Genomic DNA, 25,686 nt, shown 5'->3' on the forward strand with positions numbered 1-25,686 from the left:
AACAGTGTGTGCCTGGATTTTGTGTCACATGACATGAAAACTGTTCCCAAAATCCAACGGCTTGCATGTTTATCCCCTCCAAATTCTGTTCGGGCCTTTTCATTTACACATGTCGTAATAATAATTTAAAAAGCCTATGTTAAATCTTATTTATTTTGCATATATTTTGTTGGTGTCCTAGCCTAGGTGTCGTTGTTTTTATAATTCTCTAACCCGTAGAATTAAATCATTTATATAGTGTAGGCCACCGAAACTCTCTCTGCGTGAGCTGAGGGACACCGGCTCGATATCGTCTCGTCGGCGGATGTCCTGATAAATTCGGATAACCGATGCATAGGGCGGCTACACAAATTGACAAGGATTTTAATTAGCATTTTTGTTTGCATTGTATCTAAAGGCGATGGCATTTGTGTTTAGTTTACTAAACCTACGAACCACCCTACGATCGACGCGTAGATAATTATCATTTCATAAACAATACATCGTAGGCTGCTACAAACAATACTTCATACGTATGCTACAGAGAACCATGACCTACGATCTACCTACGCGTAGGCTACGAAAGGTTTAACGCGTAGATACAAAGCAGTAATTTCTTTCTGTACTGTAAGAATAGATCTTTTGTGAATATAATTAGCGGAGCATCAGGACTAGTGCGTAATCCAAAATAATTGCATTCTTCTGGGCGGAATTTTTATGTCCTCAGAAATCGATTGAAACAACCTATAAATTACCGGAAGTTAATTTGCAGCCCTGCAATGCATTTTGGGATTTATAGCGGGCCGCTATAATTATTAGAATCAACTTATTTTTCACATTTTTAACCATTTAAAGACGAAAAAAGTTATTGCAATAGGACCATATAGTATTATTTTTACACTAGCCCCAGGGCGGGGTTTCCAAATTAGTTTTGAGACGCCTTCTCAGTACATAACACACACGCCAGTATCTCCCTATACTCACCAACCTCCATCCCTCTTCAATAACACCCCACACTTCAAAATGAAATGAGTATACGTAGGTATGATAGGCCTAATATTGGTTTAAGTACGTTGTAAACTGTGTAAATGAATAGGTGTCATATTGGCTGATAATTGAAATATCTAATTTAGATACTGCAATCGCCCAGCCTTCTTTCTCCTCTCACCATCCCAGCCACAATCAACAAACCTTAACTCCTCCCCTGGACAGTTCAAATATAGTAACTTTTCCTAGTAAAAATTGCATTGCAATCACATACTTGATTACGCCAGTATTTCCGCTCCCCCTCCTCCCTCCCAACACACCCCAGATACTGGGTGATGTGTTTAGGACGGTTCCAGTACAAATAATGTTAGCCATCACTCCAACCCATAATCCCTCAGTGGCAGTATTCAAATGTAGTTTAAAACATTCCCAGTACAGTTTCAGTCATGGTGAAAAGCCCTACATCCCCACCCCAAACTCCCAGCCCCTTGCCAGTAATAATTAAAATACTGTAACAATTTCCTACCACAATTCTGGTCAATTTGATAGCCTACTACCCCTAGCCTAAGCAAAATCCCACTATCCCCTGAACCCCAACTCTCACACCCTAACTCTCACACCCTATCTCCCAATCCCCCTCTCCCACCAAATCCTCAAACTTTTTGAAATGTAGTTTAAAACCTTCCCAGTACAATTGCGATCATTTTGATACCCCATATGTATGGTTACATGCAGAAATAGAAATTTCAAACAGACAGACGTACAAACTCTCTCACTTATAATATAGATTAAATATAGTTTGTGATCTTAAAATAGATCTAAAAAACGTAGGTAAGGTGTCTTTAACCGATTCACCACGATAAGCGCCTAAAGTGCTCATGAGGTTAAAAGTCAAGGTCATTGTAAAAAAATTGTCAAAAAAAAAAGAAATAAATCGAATTTACATGGGCAGTTTGATGTGCATGAATCGTGATAACAAATTATACAAAATACTCACAACTTTAAAAATATGCTTCTAAATATATAAAAACAATTGTTGAAGTTAAGTTAGTTTGAAAATATAATTCGAAAATATAACCGTTTTTCGAAGCACGCCGTTCGAAACGCGACAGGCGCATTGAATGAATCTAGGCTTAAACCTACAACGTAAAAACGTCTAAAATCCATCTTTATTTGTAATAATCACTATTTTGAAGCTTGTATACAATAATGTATAATAAAGCTTTCTTTGGGCTATGTCCAATTGCTACTTAGTTGAATGTGTCTTGCCTAGCTGTCGATTAGCCTCGACACATTTTGCATAGAGTGGTGTGTTTGAAGAAGAGTGCGCGAAGGCAATCATGTGAATTGACCTAGAATCCTAGGCCTAGAAAGAATCGTATCAAAGGTGTAATCACTTGTTGCTATACGCTTGAGTGCACACGGAACAACAAATTTAACTGATGAATTATTCATGTTTAGTTTGTGACGTTTCATGAGGGGTCCCCAACTTGTATACGAAAAAAAAAATCGCGGCCCGGATCGTCTGTCAATCGTATCCTAGGCCTAACTAGGATTCAGGGACGATTCAGCCCGGGACTATTCGGCCCACTTTTGGTGGGACGATTCAGCCCACTTTTGGGCCGAAACATCCCACTTTGTGGGCCGAAACGTCTCACTTTAGACCAAATTCATATTCATTTTTTTTAGAATTTATCAAGTTTTTAAAGCCTAAAGGTGTTTAACAATCCGTATTTTATTGATATTGACAAAGTTGATATAATATATATAATAAATTACAAAAAAAACGTTTCGTTCGGGTGACTAAAAAATGATCATTTTCGACAACACAATGTTTTCAAAATGTTTGCTTTATTGCATCTTTATCCCTAGTAGTAGGGTTACCGAGAGTTGACTCCATTGTTATTGCCACGATTCAACTCCGCGTACGTTACCATGCGCGCTATGTCATTGACGCGATTATTTGTCCATTGGTAAACACATTTTTATGTAGTATTATTCTGAAAATAATTGAACTGTAAACATAATTCTTTTGAGTATTTATTTATTTACATATCATTCCATAAGATCAACTATTTTTTATCTTCATTACATTCAACCAAACATGTAAAAAATGTGCTTAAAATATCGTACTGTCTAGCGCGTACGACCATACGCGGTAGATTGTTTACTCAAAAACCTTCAAACGGTCCAGTGACCTTACCCTATTCAACCTTGTTTTTGTAGTTGAGCCTCTCATGACCTGGGATTTGTTTGTCTTCCTACGCCAAGATAATATAGTTCTACATGCCATGTGCTTTTTTCTCTGAGAAATATTTATTATAAGTGCCAAAAAAACGGTTTTTTCTCGATATGAAGCCTTTATTATTCAAATCTTTTAGAGAAAAATCAGACATACCATAAAGAAGGTCTATTTATTTCATTTTTGAAATAAAATTGTGAAAATTACGTGAGGCTCAACTACAAAACCACCATTTTGTGATATGATGTCATCGTAATCCAATCAAAGCTGAGATTTCCCGCGATCGGCAGAGCTCACGGTTGAATGATTTTGGATTCTGGCTATTTGATTGGTGGACGCGAATCACCCACAGCGGAATGTTTTCTCTCGCGTGTACTGCGAAGTCACATGGTCTGTCTGTACTGATCGTTACTACACAAATTTAGAGCAATGAATTTGTACGAATTCCGTTAAATAAACAACTTTATATATTTTGTAAACATTTAATAATATATTTTATTGATATTTCCAATGTTGATATATAAAATAAATTACTATAAAACGTAATTATATGTAATTATTTTAGCGAAAAACGGTGTGGTTCATACAATTGTCGACTGAGGGCGCAATTTTTTTACAACGTTCGTGGCCAAAAACGATCATTTTCGGCGATGTTTTAGACCCTATATTTCGAAAACTACAAGTCAGATTTTCGTAATTCTTTCTTTATTGGAATATTGAAACAAAATACTAACATATAATATTTAAATTGGTTTAAAAATAACAACTTTTAATTTTGCATCGTTATCCCTACTAGTAGTGCTACCCCATAGTCTCTCTGAAAATAAAGTTTGGGGAAAAAAGCTTATTTTATGCTTATAAATGCATATCAAAGCCGATAAATGTAAGTAAGTGTGCCGAATCGTCACAGGGCCGAATCGTCTCAGGGCCGAATCGTCTCAGGGCCGAATCGTCCCGCTACCCTAACTAGGCCTCCTCCTACATAGCCTCTAGTAGGCTAGCCTATGTTATGCCTACTTCATTCATTCATTCATTCTTTATTTAGCCTTTAAAATCGAAATACATTTAAAACAAGGTAACGAAAACAAGACAGGTGGAAATCTAAGGAGGCAAGGATAAGCAAAAGCAATTAAAATCGCTGTAGCTCGCAGGGTCCGGGAGGCTTGCTTATCCTCCATCCTATATAATAGGCCTAGCTAGGGGCCTAGGCCTAGACTTTACTTTACTTACTAGATATTGAAACACCTCTCAATCTTGTGCAGTCGCAGCATAAACATTGAAAAATAAATAGAAAACATAAAGGCAATACAGACACTGAAGTCGGATAAGTCTTCATTGTTAACGTTAAACTTATTTCAAACAGAAAAAAAGCCGGCTTTATCTTCGTTACATTACTTATGCGGGGGCTGCAAAAATGTAAAAACGTGTAAAATATCGCCAATGAAGTAGTAGCGCGCCCTCAATAGTTAGTACAGGTAGGAAAACTTTTAAAAAATGGTTACAAAAAATTGCAGCAGAATTTATTTCACCACAATGCATTTCTATAAGGTCCCTATATGAACATATTAAAAGTCTAGAAAATCCAGGTAGGGGAAATAGGTTGTTTTATTTTGTTTCCTCTTTTGTGGGGGAACCCCACTTTTATTGCAATGATAAACAATATGGTGAAGGTTACAGTATGTCTATATCTATCTATTTTTATCAATTAATATTTAAGTGATATTACAAGACAGACAGAGGTTAAAAGATTATATAAAATATTTCGATATTGTGTTGAAATCTAGATAAAACAAATATGTATACAGAGAAAATTTATATTACAGAGCTAAAACGATAAAAAGATTGATATTCAGTATTAAAAATAGATTCGATATAATAATGATAAAATATTATGTTTTGTTTGAATACTTTGATAAAATTGTATAGTTTTACATTTTGAACATAATATTGCTTTTATCATTTATATGATAAAATAACAAACTAATAAATATTGCAAAGCTAAACCTAAACCGAAGTATGAGGATACGCCCTCGTCGCTAGACAGGTTTATTTTTATAGTTCTAGTTTAAATCCTGATCCGGTAGCCTCGAAGTCTGAAGGAAAGCAAATTAGTATTAACTATTTCTACTCGCGAAATAAACTACGAACGTACAACTACGCCAACAAAATCACCTATTGGACAACACAATGGATGGCGCACTACTCCAATAAAATTACCTATTAGTGTGGACAAAAAGTCACCTATTATATTTTGGACAGCCAATTGTGAAACAACAGCGCCCTCTAGTCCCTATTATGGACAGAAAGTCCTCTATTATGGACAGAAAAGTAACCTATTATGGACATATTTCACCAACCCTATTGCTAGCACCAGTTGCGTCTCGGTCATCCAGGACTCGGGCGCCTCATAGAAAAAAAAATATAATAATGATGGTAAACTAACAATTGATCTAAATAAAAAAAAATATACTGTATTACGTTTATGTTTATTCTTGTGTATTTCTTAATTAAATTAAATTTTATTAACTATTTTTCTTTTTAGATAATTGATTCAAGGAGTTTTTCTTTAACGTCGTTCCATTTTCTTTCTGCTTTGTTTAGATTACATAAGTATTCATTTGAAATTAAATTTGTTAGTTCTATCTTAAATAAATTCCAAGTGATAATCCGTTTGCTTGTTTTATAAATAATGCAAGATTTGTAAATAAATGTAAATAAGGAGATGAGTTCATTAACAAGCGTGTTCTGAGTTCCTATAACTATGTCTGACCATTCGGGGAAACCTGGTCGTAGTGTTTCATTAGTCGGAATACATCAGTTTACGGAACTTACTCAAATCTGATTGAATGCTATTACAGGTGTACAACATATGTTTTTCACTTTCTATTTCTATACAACACTTTTCGCAACAATCACTTTTATTAAAGATTCCACTTCTTTAAGTTTTTTCTACAAGCTAAGATACGATGTAATAATTTAAAATTAAATTGGGCGACTTTTGGTAAATGTTTCATATTGTGAACTTTACAGTACCATGTTTTGTCCCAGTCTATTTCATTTTTACTTAACTCGACTTCCCACTTTGCTTGTATATTGGGGATTTTAGCAACCTTGCAAATAGGTTGTTTTAAACAAAATGGCCGCCAAAGGCGAAAATGCCTAAAAAAGGACAAAAAAAACATAAATGATAGATCTAATTACCACTTTATAACAGTTTTTAGAATGCTTTATATATTTCTTGACAGTTCGAAGATCTGAACTACAATATACACATTATTTTTAAGTGTTGTTAAATGAAAATGGCCGCAAAACAAATGTTTAAGTATCTAGATATATCTGTAACGTTATAATATACAAAACGCGTGTCTAATAAATCAGTTCATTTACATTTGTACTGTTATAACAATATATTACAACATTGGTGGTGACAGTGGGGAGGGGTATAGGCCCAGGAATGGGAGATCATATGCAGTGGCGGGATCCAGGGGCGCACCCATCGCACATACCACCCCCCCCCCCTATAAATCTGGATAAAATCGGGAAAAGAAGCGTAAAAAAGAGTAAAGTACTTTCACTTTTGATTAAAATACATTGTTTCAGCGCCGTGCTAATAATTTTTATTAGAGGTCACCATTGCCGTTGCTGTCTGTAAATTTGTAAGAAATTTTCACCTGAAAGATAAACGCATTTTGGTCCCTGGATGTAACATGATATTGACGCGTGTATCGTACCCATACTTGTATCGGGGCACAACGATTCAGTGATGCAAACATTCTAATTTTAATTACAAAGTTGCAAAATCAAAGAACAATTACTTAATTATAATCATTTAATTCACATTTACCAAAAATACAAGGCAACCATTATTATTTACAAAATGATTATTATAAAGTGTATTTTTGCGATACATTATTTTTTTTCATTAGGCCTACTCTCTTATTTTTAAGAGAGTATTATATCGTGTTTCTTTTTATTTGTTTAATAGTTACGTTACCTTTATCTATTGATTTTGTATTATGTATGTGTTAAAATGAAATTTAAAAAATATATATATATATATACGTCAAAAATGGAACGCCGTGGTTACCTACAGATTATCATCATAGAGGATATGTTAATAATAATATCGTAGGCCTACACTAACTGTGGTAACTGTGTACTGTATAGTATACATTATAGCAACTGATTTTTTTTCTAGGCCACCCACCCAACTGTATTAATACCTATTTATATATTTAATTTCTTCAACAAGTTGAAGTAAATAAATAGGCCTATTGAGCTATAATAAGCATTATTACATTCCACTAGATGTACCGTACGGCCTGTCGACGGCCCTGGAAAAGCACCTTTTCCCGCCGACTTGCGCGAAACGCCCTGTTGTGACGCTTTTACTCAAAATAGGCCTATATAATAGGGAAAATGCCACACTTTAATAGGCTAGTACCTCAGTTTTCAGATTCAAAATATCAATTTTTTATAACGTGAGAGTGCCATTGCCGACCATCTAGAGGTTTTACATTTTTTAAATCGTGTGTGGACTCTCTACAACCCCGAAAAAGACAAAAAAAATTCAAGCCACATCAGTGATTTTAATAACTTGCGTTTACTTAATATAATACTTATGGAACTATTTTTTTTTCTTTTGGTTTACGGATGGAGTAACCGATATTGAACATATATACCAAGTTTGAAATATTTTTTAATTTCATAAGTATTTTTTCTCGATGTTTTTGTATGTGACTATTTCCCTGTGCTCCCATTGGTGCCAAATTGGGTCCACTTGAGCACAGAGTATAAACATACGAAAAGATATTAAAATTTAGTGACTTTTTCTATTTTATATCACTGCGCTCACTTGCGCGCGCGCCAAATTAGGTCCACGTGAACACAGTATATTAACATACGAAAAGATATTAAAATTCAGTGACTTATTTCTATTTTATATCACTGTGCTCCACTTGCTCCAAATTGGGTCCACTTGAGCACAGTGTATTAACATACGAAATAATATTAAAATTCAGTGACTTATTTCTATTTTATATCACTGTGCTCCCCTGGCGCCAAAATGGGTCCACTTGAGCACAGTGTATTAACATACGAAAAGATATTAAAATGTATGAGTGACTTATTTCTATTTTATATCACTGTGCTCCCTGGCTCCAAATTGAGTCCACTTGAGCAAAGTGTATTAACATACGAAAAGATTTTAAAATTCAGTAACTTATTTCTATTTTATATAACTGTGCTCCCCTGGCGCCAAATTGGGTCCACTTGAGCACAGTATATTAATACTTCTTCTTCTTTCCCTTTTCAGGGAATTTATTGGTTCAAAGTATATTGGCCTTTGGCCCTAATACAAACAAATAAAAATAAACTATAACTTAAGATAATGGTTTCTTCTTTCAAAAGCAAAGTAGACGTATTTTCCTAAATTATAAGTAAAATTTGTGTTGGAAAGTAATAAACAAAGCTTATTAATAGAAGGAAAAACACGAATAAATCTTGGAATAAAACTTTTTCTTAAATCATTGTAAAATGTGCATTGCAAAATAAAATGATATTCATCCTCAACAATGTTCTTTTTACATAATTTACACGTTCTCTTATATCTTTCTACACCCTCCCATCTGCCCTTTTCAATTTCTAGCTCTAATATCCCTAAACGTAACTTAGTTAATAATCTTCTTTGTTTAAAATTAATGATGTTGGTCAAGTGATAACTTAAACATATTTCTTTTTTATAAAGAGAAAAGAGCCTTAACTTATTATGTAAACTAAATTTTTGAATGCATTTTTGTTTTTCAATATCACATAAGCGCAACTTAAATTCTCTAAAAAATAAACCTTTACTATTAACATATTGTTGTAACCATATATAACCAAAACCAGTAGAAAAGAGTAAGTGTTTGACCTGTTGTGCCCAACAATTCTCATTACGGTTAACTTTTCTAAGTTGAAACTCATAACACTTAAAAATGAATCTGTCATGATCTAAAGTAATAATATGTAACCAAAATCTTATAACTGTAACTAAACAATCCACAGAAAGTGGTAATCTACCTAACTCAGAAGTAACAGCGGCATTTGGTGCATTTTTTCCAACTTGCAATAAATATCTACAAAATTTAGTATGTGTTTTTTCTATAATGTTTGTGCTATCTGACATTCCCCAGATTTCGCTTCCATACGTTAAAATAGGAAGTATTTTCACATCAAAAATATGGTTCCATGTATTAATTGGAAGAAAAGATAAGTTACGATAAATGAATGATTTTAAGCAGAATAAACTTTGATTTGCTTTTTGTTGATTATGTTGCATTGAGTTGTTCCATGCACCATTTGAACTAAAAATAACACCAAGATAATTATACGAATTAACAATTTTTAATTGAATATTTTTATACTTCCATTTTTCAATGTTCCTTAAATTGCGGCCATTTTTAAAAACCATAATTTTGGATTTTGTAGTGTTTACAGTAAGTTTCCAAGTATCACAATAAAGTTCAAGTTTATTTATTAATTTTTGGAGACCTTTCACCGTATCACTAACAAGCACTAAGTCATCTGCATAAAGAAGATGATTCATATGACAATCTCCAATTTGAATGAAATCGTTTACCTGATTAAGTATACCACTCAAATCATTAATGTAAATATTAAAGAGTAAAGACGACAACGGAGAACCTTGTTGTACTCCAATCGAACAATTAAAAGATGGACTAAGTTTGTTGCCAATTTTAACATGAGCAGATAAGTTTTGGTATAAGGAATTTATTATGTGTAACATTCTGCCTGAAACACCGATACATTTCAACTTATGTAGTAAAAGTGTATGATTTATAGAGTCAAAGGCACGTTTTAGATCAACAAAACAAACAAAAATCCTACCCCGCTTTTTATCTAAGTATTTAGAGATGAGGGTATCTAAAATGAATATATTATCTGTCGTTCTATATCCCTTACGAAAGCCTGCTTGTTCCTCATGAATTAACTTTTTACTATTTGTAAATTGTGTTAACCTAGAATTAAGAATATTTAAAAATATTTTTCCTAGGATTGGAATTAAGGAAATACCTCTATAATTTTCAGGTTTGTTTTTATCTCCATTTTTAAAAATTGGAACGATTAAGCTTGTTGCCCATTGTTTGGGAAATTTTTCAACTAAAAAAATGGCGTTAAAAAGAATTTTTAAAATATCAAAAATAATGTTGGGGGCGTTTAGCAAAAATTAAAAATTCATTCCATCAATGCCGGGAGCTTTTCCACTATTTTGAGAATTAAATGCTTTTTTTATTTCATCCAACGTTATGTCGTGGTCTAAATTATCATCGTCTTCATTCTGTTGGCATTCTGTGATTTTTGGCAACTCAGCGCTACCAATAGACTCATCGTTTTTAAATAGGTTCTTAAAATGAATATAACATTGATTAATAGAAAGTTCGCAAGATAATTTCTGTTTTGTCTTCAACTTCATCGAAAATACGAAAAAATATTAAAATTCAGTGACTTATTTCTATTTATATCACTGTGCTCCACTTGCTCCAAATTGGGTCCACTTGAGTACAGTGTATTAACATACGAAATGATATTAAAATTCAGTGACTTATTTCTATTTTATATCACTGTGCTCCACTGGCTCCAATTTGGATCCACTTGAGCACAGTTTATTAACATACGAAAAGATTTTAAAATTCAGTGACTTATATCACTGTGCTCCTCACCGGCGCCAAATTGTGTCCACTTGAGCACAATGTATTAACATACGAAAGAATAATAAATTAGTGACTTATTTTCTATTTCATATCACTGTGTTCCACCGGTGCTAAATTTGGTCCACTGGACCAGTTACCGTAGTACTATTTCTATTTCGGAAGTAAATAAAGGCATAAATGGCGCTCTGTAGAAGTAGAGAATGCTCGATCGTCAATTAATGACGCTCTGAGCTTCCTCTTTCCGATCTCGTAAATTTTATGTTTGGCGCCCTCAATTTTAAGAACACCTAAGTTATGTCAGAAAATTAGGAACAAATAAATAGAAATGTGTAAAGATGCCGATGCCAGGCCTGACTATTGCATTCTCTCTATTTATTTAAAAACATATTATGTAATAAATAATGTTCACAATTTGTTGTGAATTTTTAACTTTGAACAAACGAAAAGGATTTCAAACCATGTACTACCTTTTACTGTGTTTGAGCATGAATAAATTATATCATTATTATTATATCAATATTTATAAAGCGTCAACTCAAAGACCGAGGTACAAAATCAAAGGCGCTGGGCATGTTAGTGGTCGAAAAAAGTTTTTGAGCAATGTTTTAAATAAGGCAACAGAAGAGCAGTGTTTAATTTGTGGGGGGGGGGGGAGGGAGTGAATTCCAGAGTGTGGGTGCTGCAAAAGAAAACGATCTATGACCAAAGGTTTTAGTGGCTATGCGTGGAACAGAAAGTAAAAAATCATCAGATGATCTAAGTGTCCGTCCAGGAACATAAAAGGTGATTAATTGACGGATGTAAGCAGGTTGGTTGAAAAGAAGTGCTTTAAAAGTAAGGAGCAAGATTTTAAATTTGATTCGATTGTCAATGGGGAGCCAGTGAAGTTCTCGAAGAACAGGTGAAATGTGAGAGCGACGGTTAGTGAACGTAATGATACGAGCAGCCGAGTTCTGTAGTCGTTGAAGACGATTAATTTGAAAATACGGAAGGGCATAGAACAGAGAATTGCAATAAATAATAATAATAACTTTATTGAACATACGCCTTTAAAAATCGGCGGCACACGTTCTTCTAATAAACAATATATATATACAATATAACGTTCTTACATATATTACATACATTATGTTAGCCTGAAGGCTAAATAAAAGTATAAAGAGAAAATAAAAGAAAAAAGATTTAAATTAAAGAAAACGGATTGTACAAAAAGAAACTAAAGAGCAAAAAGTACAATACTTAACTTTGATGGAGTGTTTGGAGTCAATGTTTTTAATATGTTATTTTTAAAGAAAATATTATTAGACCTATTATTAAAAATGTCATTTAATTTAAATATTATATTGTTTATTATTATTTTATTATTTATGTTCTGTATATCATTTAATTATGTTATGAGTTATGATCTTTATTTGTTATTTAGTTAAAGTAGTATTATTTTTATTATTATTTCGATTTTCCTAATTTTAATATTTAATCTTATTTTTAGTGTTTTATTAACCATTATACCTCAAATTATAATCCTGATTTTGTAAATTTTAAAGTCTCCATGCAGCAGTTAAGTGTTGTTTACAATGATGATACAAAATACAGATATAAATAAAAGGCCTAAAATGAACAGAAATTACATTTGCAAAATTAACAAATTACATTATAAAGTTAAACATAAGAAATAAATGAATGACAAGGCATTTTAAAATCAACTGATACAAAAAAAAAACCACAACAACAGAAATTTACACTATGCAAGTCTTACTCTGCAATACAGAACGGAAATCTGGTACAATCTCTAGATCTATTAATTGATAATTGCGGAGCGCTTTTTCCATGCTCTTTTGGCATATATTTTGCAAAATTTATCAAGTATTAGATGGGTTTCTTTACTGAACACATGATAGTCACTTCCAAGTGTTTATGAATAAGTCCCAAATATGATTAAGGTTAGAAGATTGCAATTGTAGTTTTAATCTCATGGTTTCTTCTTTTCTAATGTCGTCGTAAGCAGGACATTCAAATAGGAAGTGTGTTACGTTTTCTATACGTTTCATATTGCAAAGACTACATAAACCATCACTTTCAGGTAGCCAATTGTATTAATTAAGACGAGAGGAGATAAAACCATGAATGATAGAGGATGTGGAGCGTATCGAAAGAAAACGTCGAATGTGTGCAATATTGCGAAGATAAAAGTTTACTGATTTAGTAATATAACTGATGTGTGCTTGCATGTTTAGAGATTCGTACGAATATGATTAGTACAGAAAATGATGTATTCAGATTTAATTATCGTTTAATTTAAGGAGAGTGGTCGAAAGCCAGGTATGGATGTCTTTAAGGCAATTTTCAAGGCGTTCAATAACAATAAGTAGATTATGGGGATCAAAAGGAATATACAACTGAATATCATCAGTGTAGAAATGATAAGAGATGTTGTGACGTTTGATAATTTGGGATAAAGGAGATATGTATAAAGAGAAAAGAATCGGACCAAGGATGGATCCTTGAGGGACTCCGCATTCCATATATTTAGGCGACGATCTAACACCATTTATTTCAATGAATTGTGTACGGTTTTGAAGATATAAAATAAACCAGTTCAAAACAAAGCCAGAAATGCCAAAATAAGAATGAAGACGATCAAGAAGTATTTGGTGGTCAACTGTCCGAAGGCAGCAGACAGGTCAAGCATTACAAGGGCAACTGCTTACTTACTGTCCATAGCAACTGTTATGTCATTTAGTATCCTAAGAAGAGCTGTTTCAGTACAGTGACCCTCTTTATATGCTGATTGGAAAGGGTCTAACAAATTAAAATGAATAAGGTATGACATTAACTGTGTGGAGACAACTTTCTCAATTAATTTGGCATGGAAAGGTAAATTTGAGATAGGTCTAACATTTTGGAATTGTTCCTGGTCAAGTGATAGTTTTTTTAAGATGGGGATTTTAGCTGGTCGGGAAAAATATCAGTGGTGGACAAGGACAAATTAATAAGGGAAGAAAGTATGGTGGCAAAAGCCTCTTTACAAGTCTTCAGAAGTGGAGTGGGAATGGGGTCAAGAGAGCAAGACGCCGAAGATGAGGAGGACATTAGCTTAGCAATCTCAATAGGGTCAACCCAGTCAAATGAGCAGAGAGTAGCAGTGTTAGTGGTGGTTATGTTAGTAACGACAGCATGGTCAGTGGGGGTTTGGGATAGATTAGTGCGAATAGCAGCAATCTTGTTATGGAAAAAATCAGAAAATTGTTCGGCCAGATGGAAAATATTAGAATTACTCGGAAAGACTTGTTTAAAAATACCTTTAAAAAATGTATCAATAATATTAAATAATTTCCTAAGATCACCATTACAGTTATCAATTTTAGAAGAGATGAATTTTGATTTAGCATTACGTAATTTAGCATTAAACTTTCGTTGTTGGTTAGCAAACTTATCCTTATCAGAAAAAGATTTTGTTTTACGCCACTGACGTTCAAGTTTGCGTAATAATTGTTGCTCTGAGATTGTTATTATACCATGGTTTGTTTTTACTTCTTTCTCGGATACGAATTTCTTTTTTCAGGAGCAAACAAATCAAGAATACAGATAAAGTTGCTATTAATTAATGAGTTAAGCTGACTAACTGATAGTAACGATCTATTTTGTTCAATACCATTTTCAAAATCCTTAACTCATTTACAGAAATGTAACTTATCAATGGACCTAATGTCACGACGCCTTAAATGCGCTGTGCAGGTGGTTCATTTTTTCCTTTGACTGTTCGGTCTACATTAACTTTACACTCAACGACACAGTGATCACTAAACAAACAAGGCCATATAAATGGCTGCAGTCGCGTGCTTAGTGTTTACCGACCGACCGACCGACCAACCTACCAACTGACCGAAATTACTGAACATGTTTAAAAATGTTGAAATGTTTAAAAACAGTTATATTTTTTTAATTTACACGTGCGTAGCCTGTCACTTTTGACGTGCTCGTATAACGTAATTTCGAGTTGAAAAGTAATTCAAGAAAACAGAAATCGGGCAAAAAGAGTGCGCAATAACATTTAACGCGCAGTGCGCGCGCAAAAATCTGCGCACTCATGGCAATTTTGTAAACGCTTAAAATTGCCTGAAACGTACTCTTATTTCATCGAAAATAAATTTTGAAAATGTTAAGCACGCGTACGCATGCGTTACATGCGCTACGCACGTAATTGTATTGCCATATGATGATTTATGCCCTGAAATTTATGAGTACCAAATTTTATTTAATTGTGATTCATGGTTGTGAAGATATGATTACAAACGTGATTTCGTTAAATCGTGCGTAGACCGCGTAATTTTTTATTGCGCACCGTGAAAACATAACCACATCGATTCCTGGCCATAAGGAATATACTGTGAAAAATTGACTTAGCTAGATTAAACTGATATCAAGATAAGGTCAGAAAGCGATAAAACGCATAGTGATACCGGACCGACAGACAGACCGACAGACCGACCGACATAGTGAACTATAGAGTCGCTTCCACGCGACTAAAAACCAAGATTATTAACTCAAATATGCGAGTATTACAATCAGAAATTATAAGATCAGGTAGGTTCCCAGACCTATGAGTAGGATTAGTGGGAAAGATGGTATTGTTAGTCATTGCGATCAACACGCCACACTGTTGAATGTTGATGTTGTTGATCTTTACATTAGAAGATTATTCAAATCTTGTAAAAAAACAATTTCTTCGGACAGGAACCTAGCAGATCCCCTCATTTAGTTTGAAAGTAATCTCGAAAAGAAGTAAATCTGGAAAAGAAGCCCGCCCAAGAATATTAAAAAATGAAGGAGCAAATTTGGCTTCAATTGGCCTTAGTGCTGAGGTGGGCCGGAAGAGCACACGATAACATCTTTTATTTTTCTGTGGCTTTCGCCACTCGATTTTTGATATTGTAAATGTTATATTATAGCACAAAAATCTAAATTTCGGTGTGGCGTGTTGACCGCGAATGACTAACAATACCATCTTTCCCACTACACCTGCACAAACTCATTTGCATAACAACGCCGACATACCAACAAGGAGATATAAATTCTTTTCTAAACACGTAAAGAAGAGAATAATAATTCCTTTTTTTCTCACATTGAATTGATTGGTGGTCAACACGCCACACTGAAGAATTTGATGTTGTTATTAATCTTTTACATTTATTATCCTACATTAACTTGACTCTCTAAATATCTCTCTTTCAAATAAAAAAAACCCATTTTATAATTATTTAAAAAAATGCATATTTAAAAAAATGCATACAGACTCGAACCCCAGCTAGTATAGCTGAGAGAATCCAATCGATAGAGTACTAGAGCAGATTTGATTTTTCGCATTTTAAAATTTTAAACACGCGTGCGCGCCTAATTTTGCGCGCAACACTCCATTTTTACTCTATATTTGACCCTTGATATGAATTATCATTTTCTTAAGTTTCAATAACAAATGTTTTTTGGTTCTGAATTTAAGATAAATTAAAAAAAATTATATAATCACGCGTATGTTACGCTGTGCAACTTGGACAGCACCGAAAACCTAATTACGACATCTTCAGAAAGGTCCAGGTCAATCTTATGATATAGTAATAATACAATGTTATGTTGAGATGATTGGGAGATACACGCACAACAAAATTCGTGGAAAGAAAGAAAAAGATCCTGACAATAACAAGGGGTTATCCGCGAAGTGTGGATAACCAACGCGATTATGTCGGTCGGTTGGTCGGTAAACACAGTTTCAGCCCCAGGTCCTCCTAGAGACTCTAATATTTCCGGCCATCGAGCAGCTCTTTTTTTCAAATTTTTTGTGACATTTGGTGCGGTGGTTGTTTGGTGACATATTTGCAATTACCATTTTCGCACCTCAGATATTTTTCCCAATCTGGCATTATTTTAGACCAACACAGCAGGCGCGCTCTAACAACTACTAGTACTACACTACTTGGCGCAGAGAGCCGCGACTACGGCATAATTTAAATTTTATCGCTGGCAACACTGGTGGTGCGAACCGAGGAAAATGGATAGGCGTAATGTAGTACGGTCATTTTATTTTACCTTCTTAAACGTAGTTTTTCAACTTCCTTCTGTTCTGACATTATGTGGATACGATGTAAGTTCTATTGATTTAGTTTGGTGTACATTAACCCTATAGCCCAAATTATATGCCTAATAAATAGGGCCTCCAAGGCTAGGCCTGGTTATCAGACGATCGGGACCACAGACGATCGGGCCCACTTCAAGACGATCGGGCCCAAATCGTGAGACAATCGGGCCCATCAAGAAAGACGATCGGGACCAGAGACGATCGGGCCCAATGAATAAGACGATCGGGCCCAAAACATTCTCGGAAAATTAAAAAATAATTATTCGATTTAACTATTAAAGTCAGAAAAATATGAAAATATGTAGGCCTACCTAGGGAGCCGAGTATGGTCGAAGCGGCCGCCAGTTTAATATCGTAATTTGTATAGAACGCCATGTGCGCTTTAATATTTGATTGTCGTTGTCAACGCCGCCTATATGGTGAATTGAGTTACAGCTGTATGATGTATGGTCAAACCAATAAATATAAGCCAAATCATGTACTATCGAATCTTTATATTTCTATAATATTAAATTAAGTTTGCCTGGGCTGCCGATAAATCAATGTATATTTTATTTGTATTTTAATATTAAAGACCCCTTCCCTGCAATTTTGGACGTTTTTTGGAAAATAATACATATATATCACTTTAAAAACATTAAACCATGTCATTCCTTGTCTTAAATGTACGTTTTATGGTAAATTATGATAAAAAGTGAGAAACAATGCACTACCTAAGTAGCTCGCGGCGATCAACCTCTCGTGGACGGTCTTAGGCCTAGCCTAGCTAGGCTTAGTTTTGTAGGCCTAGCTGGTAAACATCGGTAACGTACGAACATCGTACGCTACCTATATACCTAGCCTGGCGTTGTATAGTTGCTGCATTAATTGTCTTTCTATTTTTGCCAGACTCCGTTGATACAAATTAGGGAAAACCGGGTATTTTCGCTGAAAAGTTAGGAGTCTTCCATTTGTTTTGGCCTCACGATCGATCGAAAAGTGGGCGAATTACAGGTGAAAAACAAAAATATCAATCCGCGCGCAATGCATTTTGGGATTTATAGCGGGCCGCTATAATTATTAGAATCGACTTATTTTTCACATTTTTAACCGTTTAAAGACGAAAAAAGTTATCGCAATAGGACCATATAGTATTATTTTTACATTAAATATAGTTTGTGATCTTAAATTAGATCTAAAAAACGTAGGGAATGGGGCTTTAACTAACTAAATAATGATAGTCTTATAGAGATATATAAGAGAGGGCACGCGGGTCGGACGTGTATTCGAATTCGTCTGAAGACTGTTTCTGAAAATCCGCTAAAATCTACAATACAATCTATTATAGAGTTAGCATCGAAGTTCTGTTTAATTGTTTAAACATTAAACTAAATACTTCGCGAACCATTGAACCAGATATATATCATTTTCTTTAGTTGGACTACTGCTAGGCCTAGGCCTATCTAAATATGAATAAAAAAAGGTCCAACGAGGCTTCTCTTCTGCCTGATGCAGGTGTTTCGGCCGATCCCAGCAGTAGCGAAAGTGGGCCTAAGGTAAAATGTAGAACATGTGAAGACACGGTAAATGAAGGGGACAAAGCATTAATGTGTGAAATCTGTAATGTTTGGGTCCATTTAAGCTGTACAAAGTCGATGTCCGCTAAAGAATACAATGTTTTACAAAAGGGAAATAAAAATCTAATTTGGATGTGTGATGGATGTGTGGAAGCACAGATGGGCCTGGGTAGGGGTAGCCCTAGCAAAGAATCTTTGGGAACTGGATTGTCTGGTGTTAGGAAAGCAGTATCAACAATAATGCTCAAATTGGATAGCTTGGCTTCTGCAGTTGATATTATTAATAAAAAAGAAGAAGTTAGAAAAGTTGAAATAGAAAAATTAATTGAGGAGAAGGTCCAGATTGTGGTGCGAGAACATCCAGAAAGGGATAAGAGAGTTAATAATTTGATCTTTAAAGGAGTCCCTGAGGCTCCAGTTGGTGTTTCCCAAGAGGAAAAATCTAGTCATGACCAGGATAAAATAAATTGTATTCTTGATAAATTAAGACTTCAACCAAGCGAAATGCATATTTCAAGAATAACACCCAAGGACGTGTCTGGTCAGAATAAAAATATCAGAAGGTCAAGAATGATAAGAGTGTGGTGTAAGGAAATAGCAACTAAAAGAGAAATTCTATCAAGAGCTAAAAATCATAAGAAACTAGAAGGATGGGAAAACAATGTATATATTTCACCGGATTTAACATTCCAACAAAGAGAAACCAATAGAAAGCTGAGAGTAGAGTTGCAGGAGCGAATTAGTGCAGGTGAACCTAATCTATTTATCTCCAGGGGTAAAATTATACAAAGACCCCAAGAAAATTTTTGCTGATCCTGTAAATGCAAATTATACAATGGAAGAAGAAAACATTAATTTTAGAAGTAATTTATTTGATGGTGCAAGAGACCCTGACTGTTTTGAAAAAAATTCTATTAAGGTCGTATATTCTAACGTTGACTCGTTTTTAAGTAAAAAGAATGAGACGGAGATTTTGATTTCAATTAATAAACCAAGTATAATTATGTTGACTGAGATATTCCCAAAGAATCCAAGTAAGAAGAAGAATTTAATACAGGAGATTGATTTAAAATTGGATGGATATCAAGTATTTTTTTCCACAAATTTTGACGGTAGAGGTGTTGCCATTTATTTAAAAGAAGATTTATGTGGATATGTGACAGAATCATCCAGTGGAGATATTGGAGATATTATTTATGTGAAACTTTCATTGAAAAACAATGATTCCTTACTTTTAGTTTGTGCGTATAGGAGCCCTAGTAATAGACAGGAGCAGAACGTTTTATTTTTGGATAAGTTGAGTAATATATGCTGCAATAACTTTTCACATTTATTAATAACTGGTGATTTTAATTTTGGTAGCATTGATTGGATTAATCAAGCATCAGGATACTCTGATAGTCATGATGGAACAAATTTTATGAACTGGGTTCAGGATCATTTTTACTTTCAACATACACAAGCAACTAGATTTAGAGATGGACAGAATCCTAGTCTTTTAGACTTAGTTGTTACAAATGAAGAGGACATGATCGATGACATTTGTTACAGTGCACCACTTGGTAAAAGCGATCACGCAGTATTAACATTTAAATTTGATTGTTACATTGAGTCGCAAGACAATATCTTGTTAAAACCAAATTATCATTACGGTGATTATGTTCAAATAAATGAAGAACTAAAAAAGATTGATTGGAAGGGGAAATTTGAAAATGGTGGAACAGAAGAGTGTTGGAATTTGTTTAGTGAAATTATTGCAGAAACTAGTGGACGACACATTCCCAAGGCAAAAAAGGGGGACAACAGTAAGGTCAAAGAGCCTCTTTGGATAAACAAGGGTATGAAGAAAATGATAAAGCTTAAAAGAAAAGCATGGTTTAAGTATAACCATTGTCCAAGCAGATCTAATAAAGCAAAATTTAAAGATTCTAGAAATAAAGTAACATCCATGAAAAGGAAGGCCATTTGGAACTTTGAAAAAATGATTGCTTCCGAAATAAAACAGAAACCCAAATCATTCTGGCGATATGTAACTCCAAAACCAAAGTTAAAGCGAGACTACCATCCCTGAAAGATGTGAACAATGTGGCACACAGTGATGATCAGTCCAAGACTGAGATACTTAATACTTTTTTCTCTACAGTTTTTGTAAGGGAAGATATTGATAACGTACCAGAGTTTCAAAGAAGAGTTTTTGATACAGTTTGTTCTGAAGTTGAAATATCACCCCAAATCGTTGAAAAATATTTAAAGAAGTTAAATGTGACTAAGAGTCCAGGACCTGATGGTATTCACCCTATGATTTTAAGAGAGTGCAGAGCTTATATTTCTGAGCCGCTAAGTAAAATTTTTTCTAATTCATTGAAAGAAGGTATTGTTCCTCGGAATTGGAAAGAAGCTCATATTGTACCTATTTTTAAAAAAGGAAGCAGGGTGGAAGTAAATAATTATCGGCCTGTTAGCTTGACTGCTGTTTGTTGTAAAGTTATGGAAAGCATTATTAGAGATTCTTTAATTAAGCATTTTGTCAACAATAACTTATTATCGGAACATCAACATGGCTTTAGGTCCGGTAGATCCACAACAACGCAACTATTAGAGATAGTAGAACATTGGTCTAAGCTTTTAGATGATGGGCGTGATATTGATGTGGTATATTTGGACTTCCAAAAGGCCTTCGATTCTGTACCTCATATGAGACTGTTAAGGAAGGTTGAAGCTTATGGTATCTCCGCTAACGTCTATAATTGGATTCAAGACTTCTTAAAAGGTAGAAGACAACGAGTAATGTTAAATGGGATTCTGTCGAAATGGTCGGATGTGATAAGTGGTGTTCCGCAAGGAAGTGTGCTTGGTCCGATTTTATTCTTACTCTTTATCAATGACTTGCCTGAAGTTGCAGTATCAGAAGTTAAGATGTTCGCTGATGATACTAAAGTTTATGATTATGGGGAATCCAAAGAAAAATTGCAGATCTCACTTGATAATATGTTTAATTGGTCGACCAGATGGTAACTACCTTTCAATGCCAACAAGTGCAAGATGTTGTATATGGGGAAAACAAATGAGAAGAATGAGTATTTTGTAAATGTACAAGATAAAGTTAAAATTGAAGAGACTGCTATAGAAAAGGATCTCGGAGTATACTTTGATCATAAATTGAACTTTGATTATCATATGTGTACAGCCACATCAAAACCAGGCGCTTGTCGCTAGATAGGGATTTGTGTAAAATGCATTTGAATGATTTTGACCATTTTGTTTTTTTACCATTATCTGATAGGAAATTTACCGTAGATTTCAAAAATATATATCTTATTAACTAATTCAAATGGAAAGGTGGTAAAAATTACATAAATCTGAGCCTCTATCCTCGTGTTTCGATTGAAAGAACGTGGTAATTCGTTATAAAAAAGCAGTTATTTTCGTCATTCCTACGCCGTAATTTTGTAGATAACCCCTGAAAGCTTGGTATCATTCGATAGGTATTTTGTTCATGAATCTAAAAATAAATGAGTGATGTCACAGATTGTACGATATAGACCAATAAAAACCGATTTTATAGAACCCTTTAGTGTAAACAAAAACGGCCTTGTTGCTACGAAAACGCTGAAAGAAGCGATGTGATTGGTTTAATTTTGTCACATGACCCATCCAGCATGGAAAATTCCAGGTCAACAAAATCTTATCGCTAGTACACGCTTGTCGAGAAAAATATATTTTTTATAGTTCATCTAAGTACTGTACACAGTAATACTAAAGTGACGTGTACTGACTCAGACTTGATAACAATAAGTTATAACATACTAAAGTAAAGGGCCTAGCTAAGTTATTTATCGTAAGAGTTGATATTAGCAATGTAACTCTCAATCCACTGGCACTAGGCCTAGCTAGGTACAGTAGGCTAGACCTGGCTCTACTAGGCCTAGTACTATAGGCCTAGACTAGGCGGAGATCCGCCTAGGCCTACTACTACGCTGGGCTACTAGCCTAGATAGGCTGCATGGCATAGTAGGCCTAGCTAGCTAGTAATAATAATATAGTAATAACAACAACAAGGCCTAGCCTAATTAAAATAAGATAGAGTTTTCCTCTCTATAGTATAATTAGCCTCCTGGAAGGCTTTACTTTACTTACTAGGCCTACTGCTGGGCTATTTTATTTATTTCAATTTGGTTAAATTTCATTATGCTTAAAAATTGCCAATGATGGGTTGGGTGTGTGGGGAGTGTGTGCAAAACATAAACCGTAAAAGCCAATACAATACAAATCCCTCACAAATAAAATACTGGTACCTTGGCTAAATTTCACGTTATTCATCATGCTTAAAAACATTGTTCAAGCTAACAGGTGTGTCTATCTGTCATGATCAGGCCAGGTGTTGGTTCAACAATAGACGTATTACATAACATTAACAACAGTAAAATCCAGTACAATACAAATCCCTCACAAATAAAATACTGGTACCTTGGCTAAATTTCATGTTATTCATCATGCTTAAAAACATTGTGTGGCTATCTGTTATGGTGCTGGTTCAACAATAGAATACATAACATTGTTTGAAGGTTTGCATGGCGAAATCAAATGTTGATATAAAGTTTGCGGTACACCACGTATATTAAGTCTGAAAAGAACTGTTGAGTTTCTCTTACATACATAACATTAACACTAAAAACCAGTACAATACAAATCACTCACAAATAAAATACTTGTAATTGAATTTTGCCTACCAGAAACGAGGGACATTGTGTGCCCTGCGCCATTTTGAACAAAAAGCAGATAAAATAAAGTAAAAAGAGAAATAAAATTGAATAAAGTTCATTAATAAAATGTTTGCTGTTTTTTTTAAATTTGTTTAGAACTAATAATAAGCTAAGGCAATCTTCCTGAATACCTACTAGTAGGCCTACTGTATTATTCTTACAGTTTACACTACACTATTATAAATGAATTTGACAGATTTTACGTAAATTAGTGGTACTTTGTAATCGTCATAATTAACTATGATAATCACCTCGGATTTTGATGAAATTTTCATGAATATCAGAAAACACTATATTGAATAAGTGTGCCAAATTTCAGAATGATTGTTTATCTAGAAGGTAGTGTTGCTAAGGTGTTAATTGTTCAATCTGTAACAGCATGGGGCAACTTCCTGTCTGATTTGTCATTAAACTTTGACTGTTAATTACCGTACTCAGTAATTACAAATAAATTGTTGTATAAATGCTATATACATTTATTGCCATAACTCTGGGAAAATTTGCTTGATTTAAATGATCCAAACACCATTTTGAAGGATATATTGTGAGGAATACCATTATAGTATCAACTAAAAAAATATATATTTCACCAAGTGCCTGGTTTTAATGTGGCTGTACACATATAAATTGCTGTGTTGCTAAGGCAAATAAAATAGTGGGTCTCATCAAAAGGACTTTTTGTTACAACGATAAGGATATGTTTCTTATTCTATACAAATATTTCGTCCGCCCTATCTTGGAATTTAACTGTTGTGTCTGGGCACCTCATCAAGTTGGACTGATTAAGAAAATCGAGTCGGTTCAACGAAGAGCTACCAAATCATTGTCAGAAATAAAACATTTGGCATATCCGTATAGATTGAAGTTTTTGGGTTTACCTACACTGGAGTACAGACGATAAAGAGCGGATATGATCCAAATCTTCAGAATTATAATTGTCTTGACGCTATTGAATGCAGAAAGTTTTTTACATTTTGTTGATTGTCATGGAACTAGAGGTCATGAAAAAAAGCTATATAAAAACAAGTTTAGGCTTAATTCCAGGAAGTTTTCCTTCAGTTGTAGAGTTGTGGACTCGTGGAATAACTTACCATCTAATGTTGTAAAAGCTCCAAATTTAAATCTGTTCAAGTCACTCCTCTATGGTCATTGGAAGTCCCTTGACTGCAAGTTTACCTTTTCATATTTATAATCACTTTGGAACATTATGTGTACACCCGGAGTCATAAGAAGACAGGAAGGGTCATATAAGCTATATTTAGCTTTCTAACCGACCCATAACATCAAGCAACTATCAAGCAAGTAAATATATTTACATACTATCGAATCATTAATAATTTACGTTTGCATCATAATCTACATACTATTGAACCTTTATGTCTCATTTACGTACTATTTATTTGTTTATTTATATCTCTTTTTTTTAAATACATTGGCAGTGAAGGGAAAAAATAACGTTGAACTGACCCGACGTTTCTTGAGCACTCTCCTATCGAATATTCATACAGTATTGCATTCATAATTTACGTACGGTATTGCCGAATATTTATATCTCATTTACATACTATCGAATCTTTATACAGTATGGCATTAATAATTTACGTACGTTATTGCCGAATCTTTATATCTCATTTACATCGAATCTTTATACAGTATTGCAATAATAAGTTACGTACGGTATTGCCGAATCTTACAGTATTGCGTTAATAATTTACGTACGGTATTGCCGAATCTTTGTATATCATTTATATACTATCGAATCTTCATACAGTAGTGCATTAATAATTTACGTACGATATTGCCGAATCTTTATATCTCATTTACATACTATCGAATCTTTATACAGTATTGCATTAATAATTTACGTACGGTATTGCCAAATCTTTATATCTCATTTACATCGAATCTTTATACAGTATTGCAATAATAATTTACGTACGGTATTGCCGAATCTTTATATCTCATTTATACTATCGAATCTTCATACAGTAGTGCATTAATAATTTACGTACGATATTGCCGAATCTTTATATCTCATTTACATACCATCGAATCTTGGTTTTTATTATTAGTAGTAATAGGGTGTGTTATTATACATTTAAGTGTTATTCCATTGTAATACATTGTTTGTGTTTTCAATAAAGCAACGTGGAGACGAAAACGCGACCTTCTATAGCACTATTCCTGACCGGCCGCCAGTCGAGTTATTAGCAGAATTTCGCGTAATTAATTACCGTACCGTACAGACACTTGCATCTTATTTTAGTATTTTATTCATTTTAAATTGATCAATATTTATATCTGAAGGTATAAAACA

General features: G+C 34.0%; 2 protein-coding genes across 2 annotated transcripts in view; one reads left to right on the plus strand and one right to left on the minus strand.

The window, feature by feature from the left end:
• The window catches only part of LOC140052322 (glucosidase 2 subunit beta-like), an 82,642-nt gene extending 78,040 nt beyond the window's left edge, over positions 1 to 4,602 (minus strand). The window contains exon 1 of the mRNA XM_072097830.1: positions 4,439 to 4,602. Within this exon, the coding sequence (XP_071953931.1) occupies positions 4,439 to 4,544 (106 nt within the window). The 5' untranslated portion in view covers positions 4,545 to 4,602. The remainder of the gene's footprint in view (positions 1 to 4,438) is intronic.
• A 12,351-nt stretch (positions 4,603 to 16,953) lies between these two features.
• The window catches only part of LOC140051751 (lysosomal alpha-mannosidase-like), a 143,384-nt gene continuing 134,651 nt past the window's right edge, over positions 16,954 to 25,686 (plus strand). Inside the window, exon 1 of the mRNA XM_072097051.1 lies at positions 16,954 to 17,056. Coding sequence (XP_071953152.1) covers positions 16,964 to 17,056 — 93 coding nt within the window. The 5' untranslated portion in view covers positions 16,954 to 16,963. The remainder of the gene's footprint in view (positions 17,057 to 25,686) is intronic.

The sequence above is a fragment of the Antedon mediterranea genome, chromosome 6, assembly GCF_964355755.1.
Source record: "Antedon mediterranea chromosome 6, ecAntMedi1.1, whole genome shotgun sequence".
Taxonomy (NCBI): Eukaryota; Metazoa; Echinodermata; class Crinoidea; order Comatulida; family Antedonidae; genus Antedon; species Antedon mediterranea.